This window comes from Sabethes cyaneus, chromosome 3 (assembly GCF_943734655.1).
Source record: "Sabethes cyaneus chromosome 3, idSabCyanKW18_F2, whole genome shotgun sequence".
NCBI classification, from domain to species: domain Eukaryota; kingdom Metazoa; phylum Arthropoda; class Insecta; order Diptera; family Culicidae; genus Sabethes; species Sabethes cyaneus.
Genome location: NC_071355.1, coordinates 69,965,678 through 69,987,271, shown reverse-complemented (window position 1 = coordinate 69,987,271; position 21,594 = coordinate 69,965,678). Strand labels below are relative to the sequence as shown.

General features: G+C 38.1%; 1 protein-coding gene across 2 annotated transcripts in view; it reads right to left on the bottom strand.

Annotated features, from left to right (window-relative positions):
- The window catches only part of LOC128744312 (uncharacterized), a 546,345-nt gene that overhangs the window by 217,792 nt on the left and 306,959 nt on the right, over positions 1-21,594 (bottom strand). The window contains exon 4 of one of the 2 annotated variants that reach the window (XM_053841201.1): positions 19,923-20,254. In XM_053841201.1, coding sequence (XP_053697176.1) covers positions 19,923-20,221 — 299 coding nt within the window. In that variant the 5' untranslated portion in view covers positions 20,222-20,254. Of the gene's footprint in view, positions 1-19,922; positions 20,255-21,594 lie in introns of those variants that run through there. The other variant, XM_053841202.1, reaches the window with a different exon arrangement.

The following is a 21,594-nucleotide window of genomic DNA, read 5'->3' as shown; positions in this document are numbered from 1 at the left end:
CATTGTTTTGCTTGTTTTTATACGATTGGAAAGTAATTTCACTTTCAGAGTAGGAAAAATGGATATGCAAAGTTGCGTCAGTTCATTGACAAAATTATTTTTTATCGTTTGATTCCTGTACCATGCTGCATCAAAATCCGGACGGTATCAATATCCGGACACCTTCTATAATTTATCCTCAATAAGCAATAATATATACAATTTATGAGGTGTAGCTATGTGGATTACTTTGCAAATATATCTAAGATCCTTTCAACAAAATCGGTGGTTAAGTGGGCTGCGCTCAAAATATTTGGAAATCCAAAATAATTTAAGGCATTTAATGTAGAAATACTTAATCGCTTTCGTTCTCTGGTTATGTAAAGGTCAGTGTAGCACTTGACTAAAATCGTACCATTAATAACACCAAAGTGGCATTAAAAGTCAAAAAAATGTATAATGTTATGATTTTTAATACTACATATTAGAAGTGATTAGTTGTTTACTTATAGGCATACATTTCTTAGACAAAACATGAGAAAGTTTTGCCTGTCCGGAAAATGATTCAAAAGTGTCCGGATATTGATTCACTGAGATGTGAGGTGTCCGGATTTATGAACAAGACAAACCAGTTTATTTCTCTTATTTTAATGTATTTCATTGAGTTTTCGTTGTAAAATTGACGTGTTATTACATATTTAAGCTTTACATTTGATTATAGTGCAAAGCTACTAGACTAGTACAAGTTACTAGAATGTTGCGAAATTATTGTTTACGAAGCATATTAAACATATAACCTGCTTAAGTGTCCGGATATTGATGCAGCATGGTACACAGTTAGTGCATCTTATTAGCTAACAAATAGCAACTTTGAGCTTTGTTTATATTATGAACTTGGAAAAGAAACAATGAATTCGTATTGTTATTTCCAATATGGCGTGGCTTGCAGCACAAAAAAAAGTAAAATAGATAATTATCGTAATAGACAGTATGTACAAAGTGAATTTGCAGCTGTACGATGTAATTTTGTCTACTGCCCTCTCCAGAAAAAAATAAACTTGTGAAAAATTCCACGTGTCTTGAAACGACAATTTGGAGTTCGCCGACATGCTGATTTTCACCGAATATCTTTAAAAAGCGATAGACGAAATTGAGAAACAAAACATGTCTCCAGTATCTCTTGTTTTACTAGAAATACACTCAAAATATCTAAAAATAGTCATTTGCGGTTTGAAATCAAATTTAAAATCATAAGAAACCTTAAATAAGAAAAGTGTGGCAAGTAACCCCGTTTACTGGGTAACTTGCAACACCCCTATTTTCGATTCATTTAGTTGATATTTTTTCTCATGATCATAAATCAAAAGTACTGACCACTATACAACTTTTGGCTACTTACACTTGGACCTAAACGGTACACTTCGAAAGTTATACCAAAGCAAAGTTCAAAACTGCTGCAAGTATCCCCGGCTGACGGTAACAAAGTTATTTGCTAGATAGCAATTAGTTCTGTTCTTCTAGTATAATAAAAAAAAGTCGACGAAATGTCAAGTCTGCAGGAATAGTAGTTGCTGATTTATTACAGGTGCCATGTCTCATCTACGGAACGTGAACACTCATCATTGAATAGGCTAAATTGTCATCGTTCCGCTGTTAAATTGTTTGGATCGTCGGAGCAAATATTGTTTGGTTGGAATTTATCCTACTTGTGACGCTTTTCAATTTTGCTCAGCTTTTGGCGTCTATTCTGACAGATTGGTTGATTATGCTGTTCTTTATGCTCTGAATCAAGGATGGAAAAAGTCATTCACTCAAATGAGCATTGCTGATTTACGATCATAAGCTGTCGAAGGCATAAAGATTACTACCACTAACGCTCAGCAGTGATCCAGAACTTTACTGATTCGCTCTCGCTGTTAGCTGTGCCAGTGTCGAACCAGTCTCGAAAGAGAAATGATTCAAAAGGGATATGAAAAAAACAGTGATTGAATCAAAACCGACACAATACCAAGACGAACGTAAGCGATGGGAATCGGTTTGAACTTGGTTCACTTACGCTCACTGATCGTTCAGTTTTAACTCAATGGTATTCACACTTCTGCTATTAAAATATATTGTAATTATTCTCCATATATTTCAAATATTCAAACACTTTGTAACTTATCCAGAAGTTACATAACTTATTGGAGCAAAATTAAATTGAGAAGATGAAAAGCAAAATAAAATCGGATCAGATTCGCTCAGTGGCAAACGTTTCGTTTGCTTCGTTAGGGTCAGAGAGTGAAATAAACAGAGTAGGCATGATCGCAATCATTTCAGCTCATATTCAATTTGGTTCGTTTGCAACAAATGATGCAAACTGCTATGAGAGCACGCTTAGTCTCTTTGAGTGAGCATATAAAAGGTGATAGTTGTGTGAGTTGAATCGGTGATTGAGTTTCAATGACAACATTTTGATGCGATTTTTGACCATGCCTGCTCTGAATGTTCTTTTTCAAAATTATGGTTTGAAGAGAGTTTTATGGCAGCATTTTTCAGATAAATCCATCTTGCAGAAGAATGCTAAGGAAGCTGTAAAACGACGTTTTAAAAGTGAATCAAGTATCCTTTAAAACCGCTTATAACATGAATTGAACTTATTGATACTTCAATTATGCTTCAAAACTGTGTATCACATAGGACCAAATTTGCTTAAGGAAAACCATTATCAAACATGACAGATGCAATGCAATACTCCGATAAAACTACTATAAGAAATTAATAAAACCAATTTGCCATTGGATTGTTACATAGGATAGAGCACTTCCTTCTCGTTGTCGGGTCTACCTTCGTGGGGACAGTGCGCGTTTATGATGGTGTAGTTGAAGAAACGACCTTTTAACCTTAATATACTCTTCTTCTCATTAGGGTCAGTCCCGGCGTAGTGGTTAGCATTCACGCCTCTCACGCCGAGGACCCGGGTTCAAAATCCCAACCCCGCAGATAATCAAACAAAAAAAAACATCTTCTCGTTGGTCGTCTTCCAGTCCATCCCTCGATCCTGCATTCCGCCCATCAATGTAAAACCCGTTCCCAGGTCGTTAGTCGCTCCCCAGATAACACAAAATCGTAATAGAAAGTTCACATTAAATCGTTTTCATGTCAATTTCACATTGGAATTGTATAATGATTAGAGTATGTCAAATCGAAGTGAACAATAAGTTGTTTTGCAGTCGTGCGTGTCTTCATATATAATTCATGACTGTGAATTATAAAGCAGGATAGACAATTGAAATATTTGATTATATCTATATCATATATTCAGGAGTATTTAGTTGCGTGTTATAAAAACTGCGCAAAATAGAATTACAAATAGTTGTCAAAATTTTCGCACGTATATCGCCTCCACTTTGGTACATATATGTTCTTATATGGCGTGAAATATAACTTTTTCGTTCAGATATGATTTCGTATACCTCAGTTGCAATCGAGATATACAAACCAAATAGTTTACTGGGTCCCCCGCTCCGGTAAAATTGGACCGCCACGGATCCTCCACACTTTTTCGCCTTTGCGACCGATCTCCTGCAGTACTACGTTGTCGAACTTTCAGAGTTACAGCTGTTCCAGGTACCAAGCACCCATTCCATGTCCTTATTTCGTCGCTTTTGTTCATCCCGAATGTTCCAAGCCGAATTTTCTTGGTTTTTTGTAGTAAGGTGGGTTTAGCTGAGTTGCTGATGTCTCGTTTTGGGAGCTTCCGCTCCAGATCAGACGCTATCGTGAGCCGCTCCTAACCTGGAGTACAAGTACCTGGAGTACCTGGAGTCGTTGATACATTCAGCATCCGCACGAGTGCCTCTTTCCCTGTTGGTATACGACCTCAGTTTTTATACGATTTCCGCTAAGGTTGCTCGTATTTCGGCTGGGGTCACAAGGAGTAAGGGATAGGAGTTGTTGGATAAGACTCTAAGCATCATTATTGGGGTCTATTATACTTGCAGGTACGCTAGGCATCGATGTTACGCATTATCCAGCCGTTAACTAATTTACGCCAACAAGATATCAAATTCTGTCCATAACTTGCATTTGAACCATGCTCGGTGTAGTAACTTCATTGGTATTTAACATTTTCATAGTTTGCACCTATGTAGATAGGCAAAAACAGATTGCAACCTCAGTTCGGCATTCCCACTCATGAAAAGCCATAGAGTAGGGCGGGGCATAAGTGCGATGTTTGAAGTTGTCATTAATTTTCGTGAGATATAAAGAAGGACAACAACGTAATATATTTTATAGTGATGCAGTAACTCAATGTCTTCACATTCAATTATACATCATCTGCGGTAATAGTGTTTTGCAAAATAAATTCTTCTTTCTTCTGATCAAGTGCAGATTCGCACTTTTACCCCACTAGCGGGGCAAACGTGCGAATACCGCGGGCAAAAGTGTGAAGCTAGAATCCATGAAATTAGCCCAGCAGTAGCTATCAAAACCATATTATCTTCAACCTGCGTTATGTTTCGGTATGGAATATTCTCAATTTTCACCTTTTCTATTTTGCGCTGGTGTATTGCAGCCTCTATTAGATCGAAACTTTTCCAAACGTTTGTTTTTTGTTTCATCAGCGGAAAAACATTGTTTTCCTTCGGCCAACATCTGTAGAGCACACAGTTTTCTGCAGATCTTGCATCTCTAGTATCTGTGATATAGTGCCTAAAGCTGTAAATAATTAGCTATACATTTTGCCTCGTCCATTAATCGCACTTTTGGCCCGTCCGTGAATTGAACTTTTACCCCGCTAGGCGCTCGACGGGATTAGATTAAATTATGGAGAAGCGAAATATATTTTGTAAATTATTTTCGCCATATTTTTAAAACAGATATGTGAGTGATGTAAAACGCTGCTACAAATTTTCAACAAGTGATATCCTCCTGTTGACAGCGTATTTGCCGTATAACGAAAAATTACATCAAAACCGCCCTAAAATAACATTCGCCCATGACTCAGCAACTATGCTTCGTAAGCAACCAAAGTTTACGTTAGATTCAAGCTGTCAAAGTAGTCATCCATCCATGCCAATGTAGAAAATTTACTCGGAATTTACACCGATAAATCATTGAATCGCACTTTTACCCGCATCACACTTTTACCCCTCTTTACTCTATTTAGCATATTTGATGATTCGCCTTAATTGGATCATTTTGGAAGGATGGTCGAATAAAATACTCTTTTTTATTCCTTCCACCATAAACTGAATAAAATTTACAATAGAAAACGCACCATGTCAAGCTATTGTTTTATCATTACTGACTATGAAGAGCGAGCTATCATTCAGGATATTTCTTCTCCATCTCACTCTGCCCAGTCTAAGCCTTTTCACCACAAAACCACCGCCGCGTCAGAACAGAACTGTCGACGCACAAAGCGCAAATAATGCTCGACAGTGGCCGGAGCTAGGCTGCAAAAGTGTGATAACTGAATTTAATTTATTAGTTTCATGTCTGCTGCATATTATCGCCGCCCAGCCGGATTGTCCAGCCGGGCTGCTGGCTGGTCCCACTTTATTCGTAAATCATTTGAGCACGCAAGCTTTATGGTGATTTTAACGTTCCGACCTACACTGCGCCGGGGAAAGCATATTTCCTGCAACACTGGCCGGTTGGCCGGCTGGCTGGTTCTCTGACAATCTGTTCTCCCCTTCAATTTTCAACAAAAGTTGGTTAGGCAGCAGCAGCAGTGCCTAATTTGAATTTTGTCGTTTTAGGCATTTCACAAACAAAAGTTCGATGAATGCAAAGTTTCACACCACCGCCCGCTAACTAGGTCGCCATTTTGAATCGCGGCCGCTTTCAATGGTGGATAATTTTTGAAGGAGAGAGCACTATGGGGGTACCTAGTCCATTTGAATCTAATTTCTGAATCGCGGAAGTCAGTAAGCTCCTTTTGTGGTAGGGATCTACAAAGCCGTTTGTTTGCTAATGAATATCATGCAGTGTTTAATGGTTATATTTTGTTTTGTTAGGTTACACTTGTGATGTTTCGCCTCTTTTGGTAGAATTAACTTAATTCACATCACTTAATTGTTTTACTAGATCTTTCCACTTATTATTTAGACTTCACGTTCTAATTACGTGAATGGTCCAACCTAGCCTGTGTAGGATATGTGGAGAATAAGGTTAATTATTTGTGTTTAAATGCGTTCTTGTTTCGGTTTAGGAGACCAGCTTTTGTCAGTGTGCAATAATCTAAAATGTTCAAATTTGAAAAATGTTCTCGAGAAATATCAAAGGAGACAGTTTGTATTCATTTGTATTCAGACTTCACGTGTTATAATATTTCTTTCTCGCAGAAACAACATCCAGACACTATTGAAAATACCGCCATGGACTGTTTCCAATTATACGATACAACTAACAAAAATTTTGCCTGCACATTATCTCATCCCGTGCTTCGGGTGCATCCTGTACTCCTGCTTCCGGAGAGCCTAAGCTGCTAGGTCGTTTCCCCCCGTCTCCCAAAGCTTTCGTTCGCAGCTTCCCAGTTTGACGTTATACAACAAGCTAACAAACCTAACGCAGGTCTCTCTCTCTTATCTGTCGCCAGCACCGCACCGTCGTCGTGCCAATCGTGCAGCATAATTAAATGTTTTATCGTGGAAATAAGGTTCTTGCGATTCAAACGTCGGAACGAAAATGGGAAATTTGCTTCCCAGAGGTTCCTGCCGATGCTTCGTCCTCATCGGATTGCCGATCGGATTATTCCAGCAGACTGCCGGAGGGGTGCAAACTTTCTGTGAACTATCAAAAGGGGAAATAGTTGCCTCGCGCAATACGGGAACTTCCGGCCGGAAACACAACAGCCATTTTGCACAGGGCTAGGCGTGATTGGTTCAGCACCGGAACCTTTCCAAGCGAAGGGTATTAGTTTACTACTGTGGGGCATTTTATGTTGCGAGTTTGAAACCTATAGTTATAATGACCATCTCTAAAAGAAGACTTCATTACTTTAATGCGATTAGCTGTCAATGATTAAAAAATCGTTTGTAGAGGCAATATCATTTAGGTACATTGCATCTTAAAGTTTTAATTTTCTCTCAGAATTTACCTACCATTATGTTGTCAGCTGAAATTAACTCAGCTTGAATTAAATGAATACATCAGTGTTCAAATTGCGTGAGAGAGAAACACAAGACAGCACTTTATATCGAATAACCAAGTCTTAAGCATTGTGGCTGTGAAGCTCCCACGCTGTTATCCCCTCTAGTAATAGTTTAACATCCAGTTGGGGAAATTTGAGGCCCACGTATCTCAACCCCTAGCGTGCCCAGACATCAAACAAAAGGTGGAAAACTCGACCTTTCAGAAGAATATTTGGCCTGGTGAATTGAATAATCGTAGGATGGCAAATCTATAATTACTTACTATTACTATTATACAAGAATACCGACCGGTTAGGTTGAAAACTCTGACTTTTTGGTGCAACTGGATTTAAAATCAAAGTTATGGAAATAAGACTTGGAACTGAACTAGAAATTAGAGTAGAAATTGGACTTGACATAGGGCATCAAATTAGACTTGAATTTGGACTAATTTGGGCTTGAAGCTTTATTTCAAGTTGAACGGGAAGTTGGACTTAAAATTGGATTTGAAACTGGACTTAAATGTGGAAAAATTTGGACTGGAAGTTTTACTATTAACACGGGGCACAACGTTCTTACAAACATAAAACAAAATTTCCTTTTACCGACCGGTTTCAGGTAACTAGCCCATCGATGGGGTAATGCCCGACCTGAAAGTTTTACTTTGAATTAAACATTTAATCGGATCTGAAATTACAGTTGAAATTAGACATGAAATTGGATTTGAAATAAGACTTGAAATTGAACTTAAAATTGGGATTGAAATTGGAATTAAATTGGACGTGAGATTGGACTTGAAATTACATTCGAAATAAGACTTGAAAATATGAAATTCATATTTTGTTAGATTTTGTTGAAATCAGAGTTCAAATTTGATTTAAAATAGCATTTAACCCTCTAACGGGCAACACCGTAAAAACAATGCGATCAAGCTAATGACTATTTTATCAGGAAAGTACACATAAAAAAACCTTAAGTTCTGATTTTCATGCAAAAATAATTATCTGGAGGAGCGCTAGGTAAGAAAAAGTCCAATTTCTCTTTTTCTTTTTTCACGCCTAACGCTCTGCCCAGATATTTTTTCAATTCAGATATATTACAAAATTAAAATAATGCATGAAATTTACCCATAAAAATTTTTGTTAGGTCAATCATTTTGTTCTAGATGTCCTTTTCCTTCAAAAGTAAAAAACGGAATATTCGCGCATTAATTATTTTCGGAATTTTTGTTTTTGAGAGATGATAACTTTTGAATGGTTGGTCAGAATGTTATGATATTAGTATCAAAATGTCAAGAAATCTGTTCTGAAAAGATTTTGCATATTGCCAATTAAAAACAAATTTCGTATGCGGCTTTGGAGCTCCAAAAGCGAAGGCCGTCTACAGACGGTCTTACCTGTTAGAGGGTTAAATTATACTTGAAATAGGGTTTAAAATCGGACATGCAAATGTACTTGATATTGAACTTGATATTGGACATTAAATTAATTTAGATTAAATTAGATTTGAATTTGGACTTAGACCTTACCTGTTTTCTTCTTCTCTGTTCCGTTTTCTTGGTTTTTATTCTAACTTTTTTTGTTATTTCTTCCATTTTTCATCTTTTTCTCTCGTTTTTATTTTATTCTCTTGCGTGTTATCTGTTTCATTGTTCCGTTTTTCTTCCTTTTCTATCCCATTTTTGCTTATTTTTAGACTTTTATTTTTTCGCATATTTTTTATTGCAATTTTCTCTCCCATTTTTTGTTTTTTCTTTTCCCTTTTTTCGTTTCTATTTTTTTTCTTTATTTAACGCACATCCTTTTCGTTTTTCGTCTTCGTTCGTTCCGTGCTTCCTCTCTTAGATGTCCCGTTTTTTGTTTTCGGTTACTTTTTTTCTGTTTTTGACTCCCGTTTTTCGTTTTGCTCTCCGATTTTTCTTCTTTATTTCCCATTTTTTTCTTTTTTTTCTCCAATTTTTCCAAATTTATTTTTATTGGTCTATTATTGATTTCTTCTTTTTCTGTCCCATTTTCCCATTCCCATTTTGCTTGAGGAAGATAAATCCATCTTGCAGTCATATATCTTTTTCAAAGCTATTGTTGGAATGATCAAAACTTGATGTTAGATTATCTAATATAGGGTGTCGTGTACTGATATGCCTCCCAGTTGGCTTCGAGGCATGACGCTGGCCTAATAAGTCAGTCGTCGTATGTTCGAATCTCGGCTGGGAGAGGCTGTTAGAGTCAATAGGATCGTAGCAACTGGCCTGCAATGGACCTGTACTCTAACGGCTGGCTGCGAAGTCTGTCGTACAAAAACAGAAGGTCAAGTTTCGATAACGGAATGTAGCACCTAGGCTTTGCCTAGTTACTGATTAAACTGATAGTTTAATTGTCAAAACACTTGGGCGCAAACCGAGAGAAACCTCATTTTTCCGTTTTCTTCGGTTCTCAATTTTCCTATTCTTGATTTTTCTCAATTTGACGTAGGACTACGTCTTTGTCGATGTTCTGATCGATTTTTAATATTTTTTCACCAATCGACCAGAAAATCTGCTACGCGTTAACCCAAACATACCAAACTATTGTTATTTTCATTTTCAGTCATGTAATAGTGAAAATTAACGAACAGGAATTTTCCCATACAGTTTTTTCGTGTTTGCCTTGCTTCACAGGCAGAGACGCGAAACGCGAAAACCCTTTTCGCGGAATGTACCATTTCGCAGAAGTAATTTCCTCCTTAGTTGCTGTCACTCGTTCGGACACAACTGAAGGAAAGCAATAGAGGTTAGTACACGTATAGAAATTTGATCTCCAAAACGAGCAAAATGACTCATGATTCCAGGTTTCTAGCATATGATTTATGAAAATACACCATGAATAATAATTATGATATCACGAGCTTCTTGCAGTACAACACAACGCAAAATCATGAACTATTATTCATGATTTTGTGCTGTCTGAAATGGCAGTTCAGTCATGATTTGACAGGAATTCACATTTCGTGATTTCATGATTTCATTCATGGCATTGGAATCAAATTTCTTTCCGTGTAGACCTAGGAAAACAAATAAATCTAGACAGAGGTGATTTCCAACGGCGGCAGGTCGCCGGCAAGACTCATGGCCTACGGCCATCTCGTTCTGAATCATCTAGCGTTACTATAAGTAGTTTTTGGTGGTATTGTTATCGACTAATAGGGTCGGCGCAAGCCAATTTGTCGCTATAAGCAAATCCTCGAAATGGCGCCTCCAGAACTTAGTCGTAAAAATAAGGTAGATTTTTTCGGACAGACATTGCATTAACGACGTCAAAATTGCAAAATTGTTTATTTGATGCTTTCTATCCGCATATAAAATTAATTTTTGCGTCCCATCTAATCAATTTTGCTTTTTATTCCAGGCTAATCGCTTCTAATCGGAAAACAATTAGTAAAAGTATCGCAATGCGTCGTCTGGCGATTTTGGCGAAATAGATTATTTTTCATCCTTACAATAGCAAAGCAAAGCAAACAAACATTCCGTTATCGAAATTTGACCTTCTGTTTTTTATACGACAGACTTCGCAGCCAGCTGTTAGAGTTTGACTCTATTGACTCTAACAGCCTCTCCCAGTCGAAATTCGAACTTACGACGGGATGGCACAATCACTTTGACTCAATTCACATTCACTTGACAATACCGGCTCAGTTAAGCAGAATTTGAAAAAGTTATATATGGGACGATTGAAGAACTAGTTATTATCTACAACTTTTCTGAACAAAGTTGGGCTGTATCTTTTGTATTTAAGATGCTACAATGCTAGTACCTCTTTAGTAACTAAGTGAACGTCACTAAAAAGTTACTAGCATTGTAGCGCCGTAAGTACAAAAGATACAGCAAAACTATGTTCAGCAAAACTGTAGATAATAAATAATGCTACAAATGTTCCATATAAAACTTTGTCAAAAACTTTGCTTGGTTGAGACGGTACTGTCAAATGAATATAAATTGAGTCAAAGTGATCGTGCCATCCCTGCATACGACGACTGGTTTATTAGGCCAGCGTCATACGTCGAAGCCAACTGGGAGGCTTCCTTACAATAATCCTTACAATCCTTACAATGTCGCAGAGAAAACTGAAAGCGTTTTCTGATACTTCTTTAACTGTTCGAATCTAAACCTGAAGCATACAACATGTAAATGTTAATGTCAGTACATTTAACAATTGAATTGGACTTAACTTTAAATTTCAGAGTAGAAACGGTTCGTCATTTGCATTATATGAAAAAAGTTTCTTCTTGTGGCTGGATCGGTTTCAATCCTCGAAAATAAGCGATACATCAAAGTTACAGTTAACCGCCATTTCTCTTGTATAATTATCGGATTCTAGAAACCCATTATCAGAATGATGAATAAATGAAAGATAAATCTGCGGATTGCTAATTTTAAAGAGATTGGAGAATCTTTCCCGATTTTTTTAAATAATTTAATAGCGTCAAACGACCTTCCCGCCCCGCTTATCTGAGTGTTTAAATTATTAAGTTTTGTTACAAATAGGTTTTCATCAGAATAATCGAGGCTGTAATTTTGTAGCACTGAAACTCGGATTTTGTGGTCGGACTACAAACGGAAAGCGGACAATGGTGTATGCATGTGAACCATGAACTTAAAGAGATCCACATAGTAGATCTGGCGAAAGCCGGAGAATACGGTGGGCTGCCCAAGTAACAAATTTAATTTTAAGATGCACTTGAAGAGGTTTCCAGCATTTGCTCCTTAAAACCGAATATAAAACTTGCAATTCTACAAATCTTCGATAAAACAGCCATAAAACCCTTATAAATCTGGGGAGGCCCACACTAAAGAAGGTTCTCAAGAATATTTCTAAAGGTCCTTTTAAAACTTGTAATTCTTATCGATATGTATTCATAGTGACTTCCAAGAGTCGGTTGAAACTAAAAGAAAACCACCACAAGTGTTGATGATTTTATGGTTGTCGTCTCAAAGAACACTTGCAAGACATCATACACTTTTCACAGTCTTTATTTTTTTAAATTGACTAAAAGCTATAAGAGAAAAAGCATTCACAGATATTGCTTTTCCAAAATGGATATATATGAAAATAAAAGCAGCTGCTTTGTTGTCAATCAATGAGAAATTTTTCATGTCACGCTCAGTTTGTCGATGTTTTGTGACATGAAAGTTAGAAAATTTTAACGCGCCGGTTATTTTCGTTAGATTATTAAAAAATTTAATTAATAAAAAAAATTCAATAATTTCATGAAGAAGTTGATAGCTACCAAATTTTTAACAAATTGCGGCAAAAAGTCTTTTAAGTGTCCGAACATTTATTTGAAAATATAAGATCACTTATGGTATTGCATAACAACACATTTATAAACGCCCATATGCAATTGGCTAGAATTTCAAAAGTAATCCAAACAGTTCTGTTCGCCATTTTTTCAATGGTTTTATCTAAATCAACCTGAAAGCGCTTATTAGACTAACATGTCTTGCACAAGACAAAGAAAAATTTTCCAAGAGGTCGATAAGTTCATCTATACTTATTGTATTCTTGAAGAAGACAATTTGTGCTTGAACAAGAATTGTTTGAATTACTTAAGGGGACCAAGTTTTTTGCAAGATAATTATTCTAGTATAAACAAAGAAAACGTCAACAAAGTGTCAATGTAAGTTGTTTTTTGTGCTGGAGGTTCACCTACTTATATTGAGTTTCTTATTTTTTAAGTACAGCAGTCATTATGCTTACCCATATAAATTGATTTTAAAAATTAAAAGTGGGCTGCACGGCAGTTCCATGCGTAAAGTTTAATCTGCAAAATTTTTTATATACTTTGTCGTTACAACCGTCTTTAAAAAAAATATGCTTCAACTGCTTCAACCCCTTCGAACATTTTCCCAACACCGGCTAATGACCTCTATATTCAATTTAAAAAATACAAACAACTCTACAAACCGGCACCGGCACCGCCTCCGCCAAAATACAATCGAACCAAATTTTCTAATAACATACAAATCTACCATTGATGCATCATCACCGGCATAGTCCTTCCTCAGCTCATTTGGAAATCTTCATTGTTTTTTGATTTCGCTGATTTTTCATATGAAATCTTGCTAAAGTTTCGCGCTAAAGTATTTGTTCAATTTTCTCCTGGTTCAGATGCCCATTTTGACAGATCAGTTGTTTACGCTCGAATGTTCTTTCGTCAGAGTATGATTTCTCTTACAAGAATATACGGTTTTAAGACGGTTTTATGGTAGCATTGTTAAGACAAACCAATCTTGCAGAAGAATGTCATAAATTTTTGTCAAAACTATTGCTAGGTTTTAAGGAGCGCCGTTTTTGAGCAGAAATCAAGTATCCTTTAAAACCACTTATAAGGTGAATTACACTTATTGATATTTCAGTTTTATACGTGTTTCTTCAAGTCTCCTTCAATCATACTTCAGAAATGTTAGTCAAATAAGATAACAATCACTTGAGGAAAAACATTATAAAACCTGATAGATTTTGCAATGCTCTGATAAAACTACTATAAGAAATGCATAAGACCAATTTGCTATTGGATTGTTACTTGGGTGGTCACGTCGCAAGAATGCCGGACGACAGTGCAGTAAAATATGTTGTCTTCAAGACCTCCATCAGCATTAGGAATAGAGGGACCCACGTGCTAGATGGCTCGACCAAGTTGAAGCCAATTTGCTTCTGTCGAGACGCTCAACGAATTGGCGACAAGTAGCCCAGGACCAAGTACAGCGGAAAGTAACTCTAGATACAGCACGAGCCATGCCGGCTCTATGCTGCTAAAGAAGAAGGAGGAAAGTTTTATATTAACTATTTGTTTATTTATTGCTCCAGTATTTTTTTATTGTAGCCGAAATGGTGCTCCCCTCAAAGTGGCGATCCAAGCAGCTGCTTGTTTTGCTTGAAGGAAGCGGCCTGTTGATTAATGTTTTATGGAAGAGTGGAATTTATCGAGTTTGATTAGCTTTTCAGTCATGCAAAAATTTCTGCTTTATTTGTAAAAGAGCCTCCCGTTTCAGAGGAGGAGGAGTTTAAACCACCATAGAAAAAAAATTCCGCCTCCAAAAACCCCCACATACCAAATTTGGTTCTATTTGCTTGATTAGTAGACGACTTATGAGGTATGAGGTATTCTGCGTCTATAAGGAACTGTCGCAGTCCAACGTAAATCTATTTTTTTTATTAAAGGTGGGAGAGCGTTAGTGAGGAAGAATGGTAGACTGGATGATACTGCGAAACTTCGATGTGGAGCCAAAAATATATTGCGTAGTTCAATTGCTACGTGGGACTCTAATCCACACTCTCTCGGTTTGCGCCCAAGTGTTATTACAATTAAACTATCAGTACACGACACCCTATATTAGATAATATCACATCTAGTTTCGATCATTCCAACAATAGTTTTGAAAAACATATATGACTGCAAGATGGATTTATCTTCCTTTTCGGTGGAACAAGCAAAGTGGACTGTAGGGCTTCTGTCGGAAGGAGCAAATAAGGCGACGGAATAAGAATTCCTGGTGGACACCTTTCTTTCACAGGATCACTACTTGCAGAGCACTAGGTTGCTTCTGCAGACTCGCTGGGGTGGAAACACTTGAACTAGAGTCAGCACTATTACTGTTCTTCACCTTTGGACTACACTGCTAGTAAAACACTGGTACCGTCAAACGGGGTAACTTGCAACAGTTCTCAACTATGAGTGCAAGTGAAAACTTATCTGTAGTACATTTGAGGACGTTTGATTAATACGTAGTTATTAGGTTTACCATAGAACAATTTCACATATTGAGAAAAAATATGCGATCAATATTGGCTGTTGTAGAATTTTTTAACTAATTTGTTACTAGTAACCCCTTAAACGGGGTAACTTGCAACAAGCAATATTTTTTGGAAATTGAACGAATTTAAAGATTTGTATGAGTTTCTTTTGATTTGAATATGCAAATGATAATCCGACTTGCGATTTTTAATGCTTTTGCTAAGAATATACGCATAAATGCCCTATGTCACGTTGGTAAAAACAATTTATGAGCCCCGTAACGGAAATTACAGAAATAACATTTTATATTATTCATGCAGTTGATATTCCTTGTCTGGATACAATAGAGCTGCCTTTTTAAGGACCATTCACATATTACGTAACGCACTTAGTGAAGTGGGAGTTGTGTAACAACGCATTACACGTCGTATATCCATTATGCAAAATCGCGTCATGAAGTGGGGTGGGAAAGTTAAAAACCATCGATATCTCGGTTACGTAATATATGATTGTTCATTACGTTACGAGTGATCGTAATTAGACACTGTCATATTGCTGGTCGATTCTCTCAGTGACCTTATTTTCGTTTTGGCCGCTTCTATGGCCATTTTCAGTATATCCAGAGAAAAACTGGCATATTTCCGACTTACCGAAAGTCTCTTACACTCTTCAGGTGTGCTTTAGTATTGATTGATGCAAAATTAAATGATAACGCGCCTCTTGAAGGTAACGGAAAACAGCTGTTTATATCTATATTATGTTTATATCTGTTGCAAGTTACCCCGTTTAAGTACTTGTTTTACGAATAACGTGGTAACAAGTAAGATAAACAAAACTAGTCATCATAAATCAATTATTTTGTTTCCTTATTGTTCATTTTACAATAAAAAATGGTTATTAGGCTTCTTTTATTTGAAGTGCCTGTGGGCGACACAAACGTTTTACTGACGAAAAATTGACGATGAATTTGACACCATCTTGTGGGATTTTTAAAAATCATCAAAGCAGCAGAAAATCAACATAACAGTGTCAAAGGCTTCTTTGAAGTGTTAACAACAAGATTCAGTGACTGATATAGATTAAAAATTCAAGTAACAGATCAAAAAGTACATTGAATTGGATCGATATAGCGTTGTTGCATGTTACCCCGCTGTTGCAAGTTACCCCGTTTGACGGTACTGGTTATAGAATATAAACACGGTATATTTCATTTCAAACTTAACTCTAACGTACAAGGAGGGCTGTCTTAACCTAAAGTGCACAAGACGCAAAAGCGATTTACTGAAATACATAACGATGTACTAAAGAAACTGACTAAAGAAATGCCAGGTAACTCATTTTCGGTTCGTCGAAACCAAGTGGGCATGAATCTCGTTGTAAATTTCTGAATCTTTTGCTCGATCAGTTTCGCATAGCTACGCTTAGGTTGAAAAGAGCGCCAAGTATTGTCATTTTCATTTCGCAACTGTACAATTTATGGCTGCCCATAAATACGCAATGGAACTGAATAATAAACAGATTTTCTGGGTCGCTGCTACAAACATGTAGGTACCTATCATATTTCTATTCTAGAAGCATCATTATTTATTTTCGGGTTCCGGTACAAAGAATGATTCAGAGTAGAAAAATTGGGCTCCAGCTTTTAACTGTCATATAACCAATTTTGCCGATGGAAGAGCGCAACTGGCAAAAATTTTCCGCCTTATTTGTTTCTTATTGTTATGATTTATGATCTTATTATGATTTTTTGTAGAATCCAATATCCCTAATATGATAACAATCATTGTATAATAGCAAACAACTTATTTTCTCAAGTCTCCTAACTAACGTTCTGCACGTCAGTAGAACTGATGCCAAGTATCCACGTTGATTCTACCTCGAGTGCAGTCCAGCTCGTCAGTATGAAACTTTCAGTAAATATGACTCTCTAATATTAGTAAATCACGCTGTCATCTTTGCAACCAAAGGAAAGAAGCTAGTAGAAAAGTATGCAGACAAAATCTATCCCCATTCGTTTCCCTCTGCTATTGTCTTTGTCGGATGCTGCATCCCTCAAGTGCCCAGCTTGCACTTCAGTCAGAGGGAAAAAATGATGCCACTTTGCATCTTAAAAGCGGTCCCCCCTCCCTAGCTTTCCTCTCACGCTCTCCCCCTCTGTGAAAGATGCTTTCCATGTTACCGAAGCAGCTTCAAGTAGTGAGCTGAACTGGGATTTTTCAAAGTCCACCCAACGAGATTCGATGCTTGGATAATCCGATAAAGCGAAACTGGTACTCAATTAAAGTGAAACATAGAAGGTAACACTGCTGCTGGCTTGAATGCAGCCCGAGAAACCGGAAATGCAACTTTAACGTGCAACTGGTTCTGCATCTTGCATCCCGGGTGGCCAGGAAGAGCTGCACAACTGTTGAATCGGAAATGGGAAATCTTTTGCGGACGCTGCTCGAAGGACGATAACGGTTAGAAGAAAAAAGAAATTATTTCCAGCACCGGAGTGGTAAGTGGCGTTCTGCATTTTACACTTGCCTTTCCTTTTTCATTTTTTTCTTGCTCGAGTAACGAATCGATTTTCTTGCTTTATTTCCATTCCTTAAGATATTGTCGCAAAATACGTATTTTGATCTGTCTATTGGATCGATATGGATGTACAAAGAGTTTATGTAATTTTCAGCACTATATTCAATATTTGACAGTAACTGTTTGTTGATGAGTACAAAGTGAATGAATGCGACGCGAATCGAAACTCAATTTTTATCTTTTCCTGTTGACTGGTTCAGTAGGTATTTTATTCTGGTTGTCGCAGACTTGGTAATCAAGCCGAGTAAAAGCTGAGGCCACTGTCGTGCCCAGGCTGGAGCACACTGGGGCGCTTGCCCCACCTGCTCTTTGAAATCTATACCTATAAAAACTCTCCTTCATAAAACATTAATCAATAACAAGACCACCAAAAACTATCAATAGTAACATTAGATAATTCAGCGCGAGACGGCGACAGGCCGCGAGTGTTGCTGGCGACCTGCCGTCGGAAGCGCCGCGGAGCAGCCCGCCGTAGAGATCACCTCTATCTAGGTTTATTTATTTTCCTAGATCTACTGACCTCTATTACTTTCCTTATTCTATTACTTACCTGGACAGAGGTGATTTCTCCGGGGGGCTGCAGATAGTTTTTGGTGCTCTTGTTATTGTCCGTTATGTTTTATGGAAGAGTCTAAAACTTCTTGAGTTCGATTAGTTTTTGAGTTAAGCAAAAAATTTTGTTTTGTTTGTATGAGAGTCGTCATTCCCCGGGGTAATTCCCAGGGGTGAGGGATCTCAAACCATCATAAAAAAAATCCTGCCTACAGAAACCCCCACCTGCCAAATTTGGTTTCATTTGTTTGACTAGTTCTCGAGTTATGAGGAAATTTGTATTTCAACTGTATGGGAGTCGCCCGTCCTAAAGGGGGGAGGGGTCATAATTCCCCTCCTGAAGAGGGGAGGGGTCTCAATTCACCATAGAAAAAAATCTTATCTCTAAAAATACCCACATGCCAAATTTGGTTCTATTTGCTTGATTAGTTCTCGAGTTATGCAGAAATTTGTGTTTCATTTGTATGGGAGCCCCCCCTCTTAGTGGGGGGAGGGGTCTCTAACCATCACTAAAACCTTTCCTGGCCCCAAAAACCTCTACATGCAAATTTTCACGCCGATTGGTTCAGTAGTTTTTGATTCTATAAGGAACACAGGACAGACAGAGAGAAATCCTTCTTTATAGGTATAGATATATAAAAGTGAGCCTGAGTATGTTTCTATGTTCCACCATAACTCCAAAACGCCTTGACCGTTCTCCATCAAACTTGGTACACATGTTCTTTGATATACGGGAATCAGCACTGGGGGTTGACAAGAAGGGGGGAGGGGTTCTAACAGGGGTGAGGCTATAACTCCGAAATGCCAGGACGGTTCTTCATCGAACATGGCACACGAGTTCTTTGACATAAGGGAATCAGAACTGAAGGGCTTGACAAAAGGGGGGGGGGGGTCATAACAGGGGGACGCCCTAACTCCAAACGCTTGGACGGTTCTTCATCAAATTAAGCACACATATTCCTTGACATAATGGAATCAGCACTGGGAGGTTGCCAAAAGGAGGGAGCCCTAACAAGGGGCTAAGTAAAAGAGTTTGCGTTACTTTTGCATTTAAACCGATTGCAGTTGTGCAAGTGACTTTGAGAAAAGAGCGGGGTTACACCGAATATATAGTAAAAAACACCTTTGTTTCGTTTCCATTATAGGGATTTTCATAGGGCAAACGGATGCACAATCAGCTACGTGACAGAAGGGGAAGTTAACTGGGAAGAAACCGATAGGTAGGGGGATGAGGAACGGGAGTATGAATGCATGTTCCGCCATAGATCCGGAACTTCTGGACTGTTCTTCATCAAATGTCGTTTGTCAAACATATGTTTTTTGGCATAAAAGTATCAGCGCAGGGGGTTGACAAAAGAGGAAGGCAGACTCTTACAAGAGCAGAGAAAGGTTCAAATGGGTAAAGGGGTGCATTTCTCTTGCATTTGGAACGATAGCAGTTGTACAAGTTGCTGGATTTCTGAAAAGGGGAATAGGGTAGCCATTAACAGGGGGATGCTCAAAAAAGGCTTTGTGTCGATTTATAGGGATTGTCGAGAAGAAGACAGATTTACAAGTGGATGGGGGACAACATGAGGGGAACTGATAATGGGAGTAGACACATTCAAATGAAGAAAAAGGGTTTTGTTTCTTGCGTTATGAGGATTTTCGTTTATAACAGATGTACAAGTGACTGAAAGACAAAGAAGTCCGGAGTAAGATTGGGCTAGTTATGCACTAAACTGGTGGGCTTTCAAACAATAAAGAATATTACGTCTGCAGTTTTCTCAAAAATATTCAATGAGCAATTACGAAAGGCAATTACTGCAAAAATTAATACATTTGTTCAATCTGTACCGAATCTGCACCCCGACAGTGTTGGATTTCGTTATACTTATCTAATGGTACGCGACCTCCTTGCATAAAAATGAAATTTTTACTCACTTGCAGTAATAAAGCCGCCCATCTTTCGCTGTGTGCACCGTCCATCCTTCCTTGAGGGTTTCCTGTGCCATTTCCAGATAGCGGCTGACATCCTGAATCGGTGGCGTCGAGGACGCACTGGAGGACGACGTTAGCGAGGATGGTTGCTGGCTGGACAGCAGGTTCACCGGAAGACACTGCTGCGGCGAAGGTTGCGCCGTTGCTGTCTGGGAATTCGACAGTTGCGGCGAAGGTTGCGGTTGCGGCTGCTGCTGCTGGATTTGATCAGCACTGAGCGTAGGCCCAGGCTGCAGGAGCATCGTTTCACACTCGATGACAACGTGACTGTCAATCTGCGGAAGGAAGCGAGAAAACAAATCTGGTAAGTGTTTGTCCCCGAGGGTGAGAAAAAACATGCATAAATTATTTGTAAAGTATCCGCTCGACTTCGTAAATATTGTTCTATGTAAATGATAACACGTTCTATTTGTGTTTCTTTTAACTTCTGCACTAACGGCTAGTTAAACTGAAACGAATCAAACACACGTCGGATTTGTTTGAAATGGGAATCTGGAAAGAAAAGTTCAACGGTGCCAAAGTAAACATCCAGTTGGTATTTTCGGAATCTGTGATCACGGTGAAATACAAAAATATGCTAATTTTGTGAAACAAAGTACTAGTTTGCATTTCGAAAACATCTTGTTTCGTATCTCCGAGAGACTGACCATTAGAAGGGTCAATATATTTCATCGCCGCTGGGCTACCGAAGAACAATGGAAAAATAAAGATTGCTTCTTTTATAAAGATCAATTTTATTCGGATGAAATCGTTGTACGAGGACAACACAAATCACAAATTTACGACTATCATTAGAAAGTGTTTCGTTTCTACAATTGCTATGATAGAGCTTGAATGCAAAGACCGGTCCACCTCCACAGGTTCCTCTTTTGGCGACTGACAAGCAGCACTCAGGGACTTCGTTTGCTTAGGTTGGTCGTTCCCAATCGGGATTCAATAGAACCGGCAAAACTGGGTTATGAAAAATTCATCTACCAACTCGTGCACCAGCTGTCAGTATATACAAAGTAAAAGTACACCCTTCGGAATCAGACGCGAGTTTCAAGAAAAAAAATATAAACAAAATAAAATAAAAGGAATTCATTTTCCTTGTTCCGAACCAACTAGTAACTCGATTGGATATTTCCTCACCGCTGGGCTGCGCTGCTGCCGCGCTAGTTTACCTCTCCGCTGAGTACATGATTTTTCACTATTTTCCTACGAACGCCACCACTTCTGTGTATGTTGCAGCCCGCAACGAAGACCGGAGCGGAGCACAATTTGTCATTGCAGCAGCATTGAGTTCGAATTCAATTTCCATGTTTTAATGCTTTCCACTGGAGAATGTCCTGCGGTTACTGCAGCAGTGACATACAGACACACATACACACACAACCTGATTGGAAAGCTTGCACTGAAGGGGACGGATTCAACCTGGAGTGCACTTGGCACGAGCTTCGAAAGTGTGCTTTAATTCTGCCTGAACAGTAAATTGACCAAGGAACAATTTAATAACAGTTTGATGAAATATTCAAAGAAGTAATGGGATATATTCAATACCAAACACTTTTACTATGGTTCTATGTTTCTTCGAGTGCTACAATTCATTCATTCATTTTATTCATGTTTCTGCGAA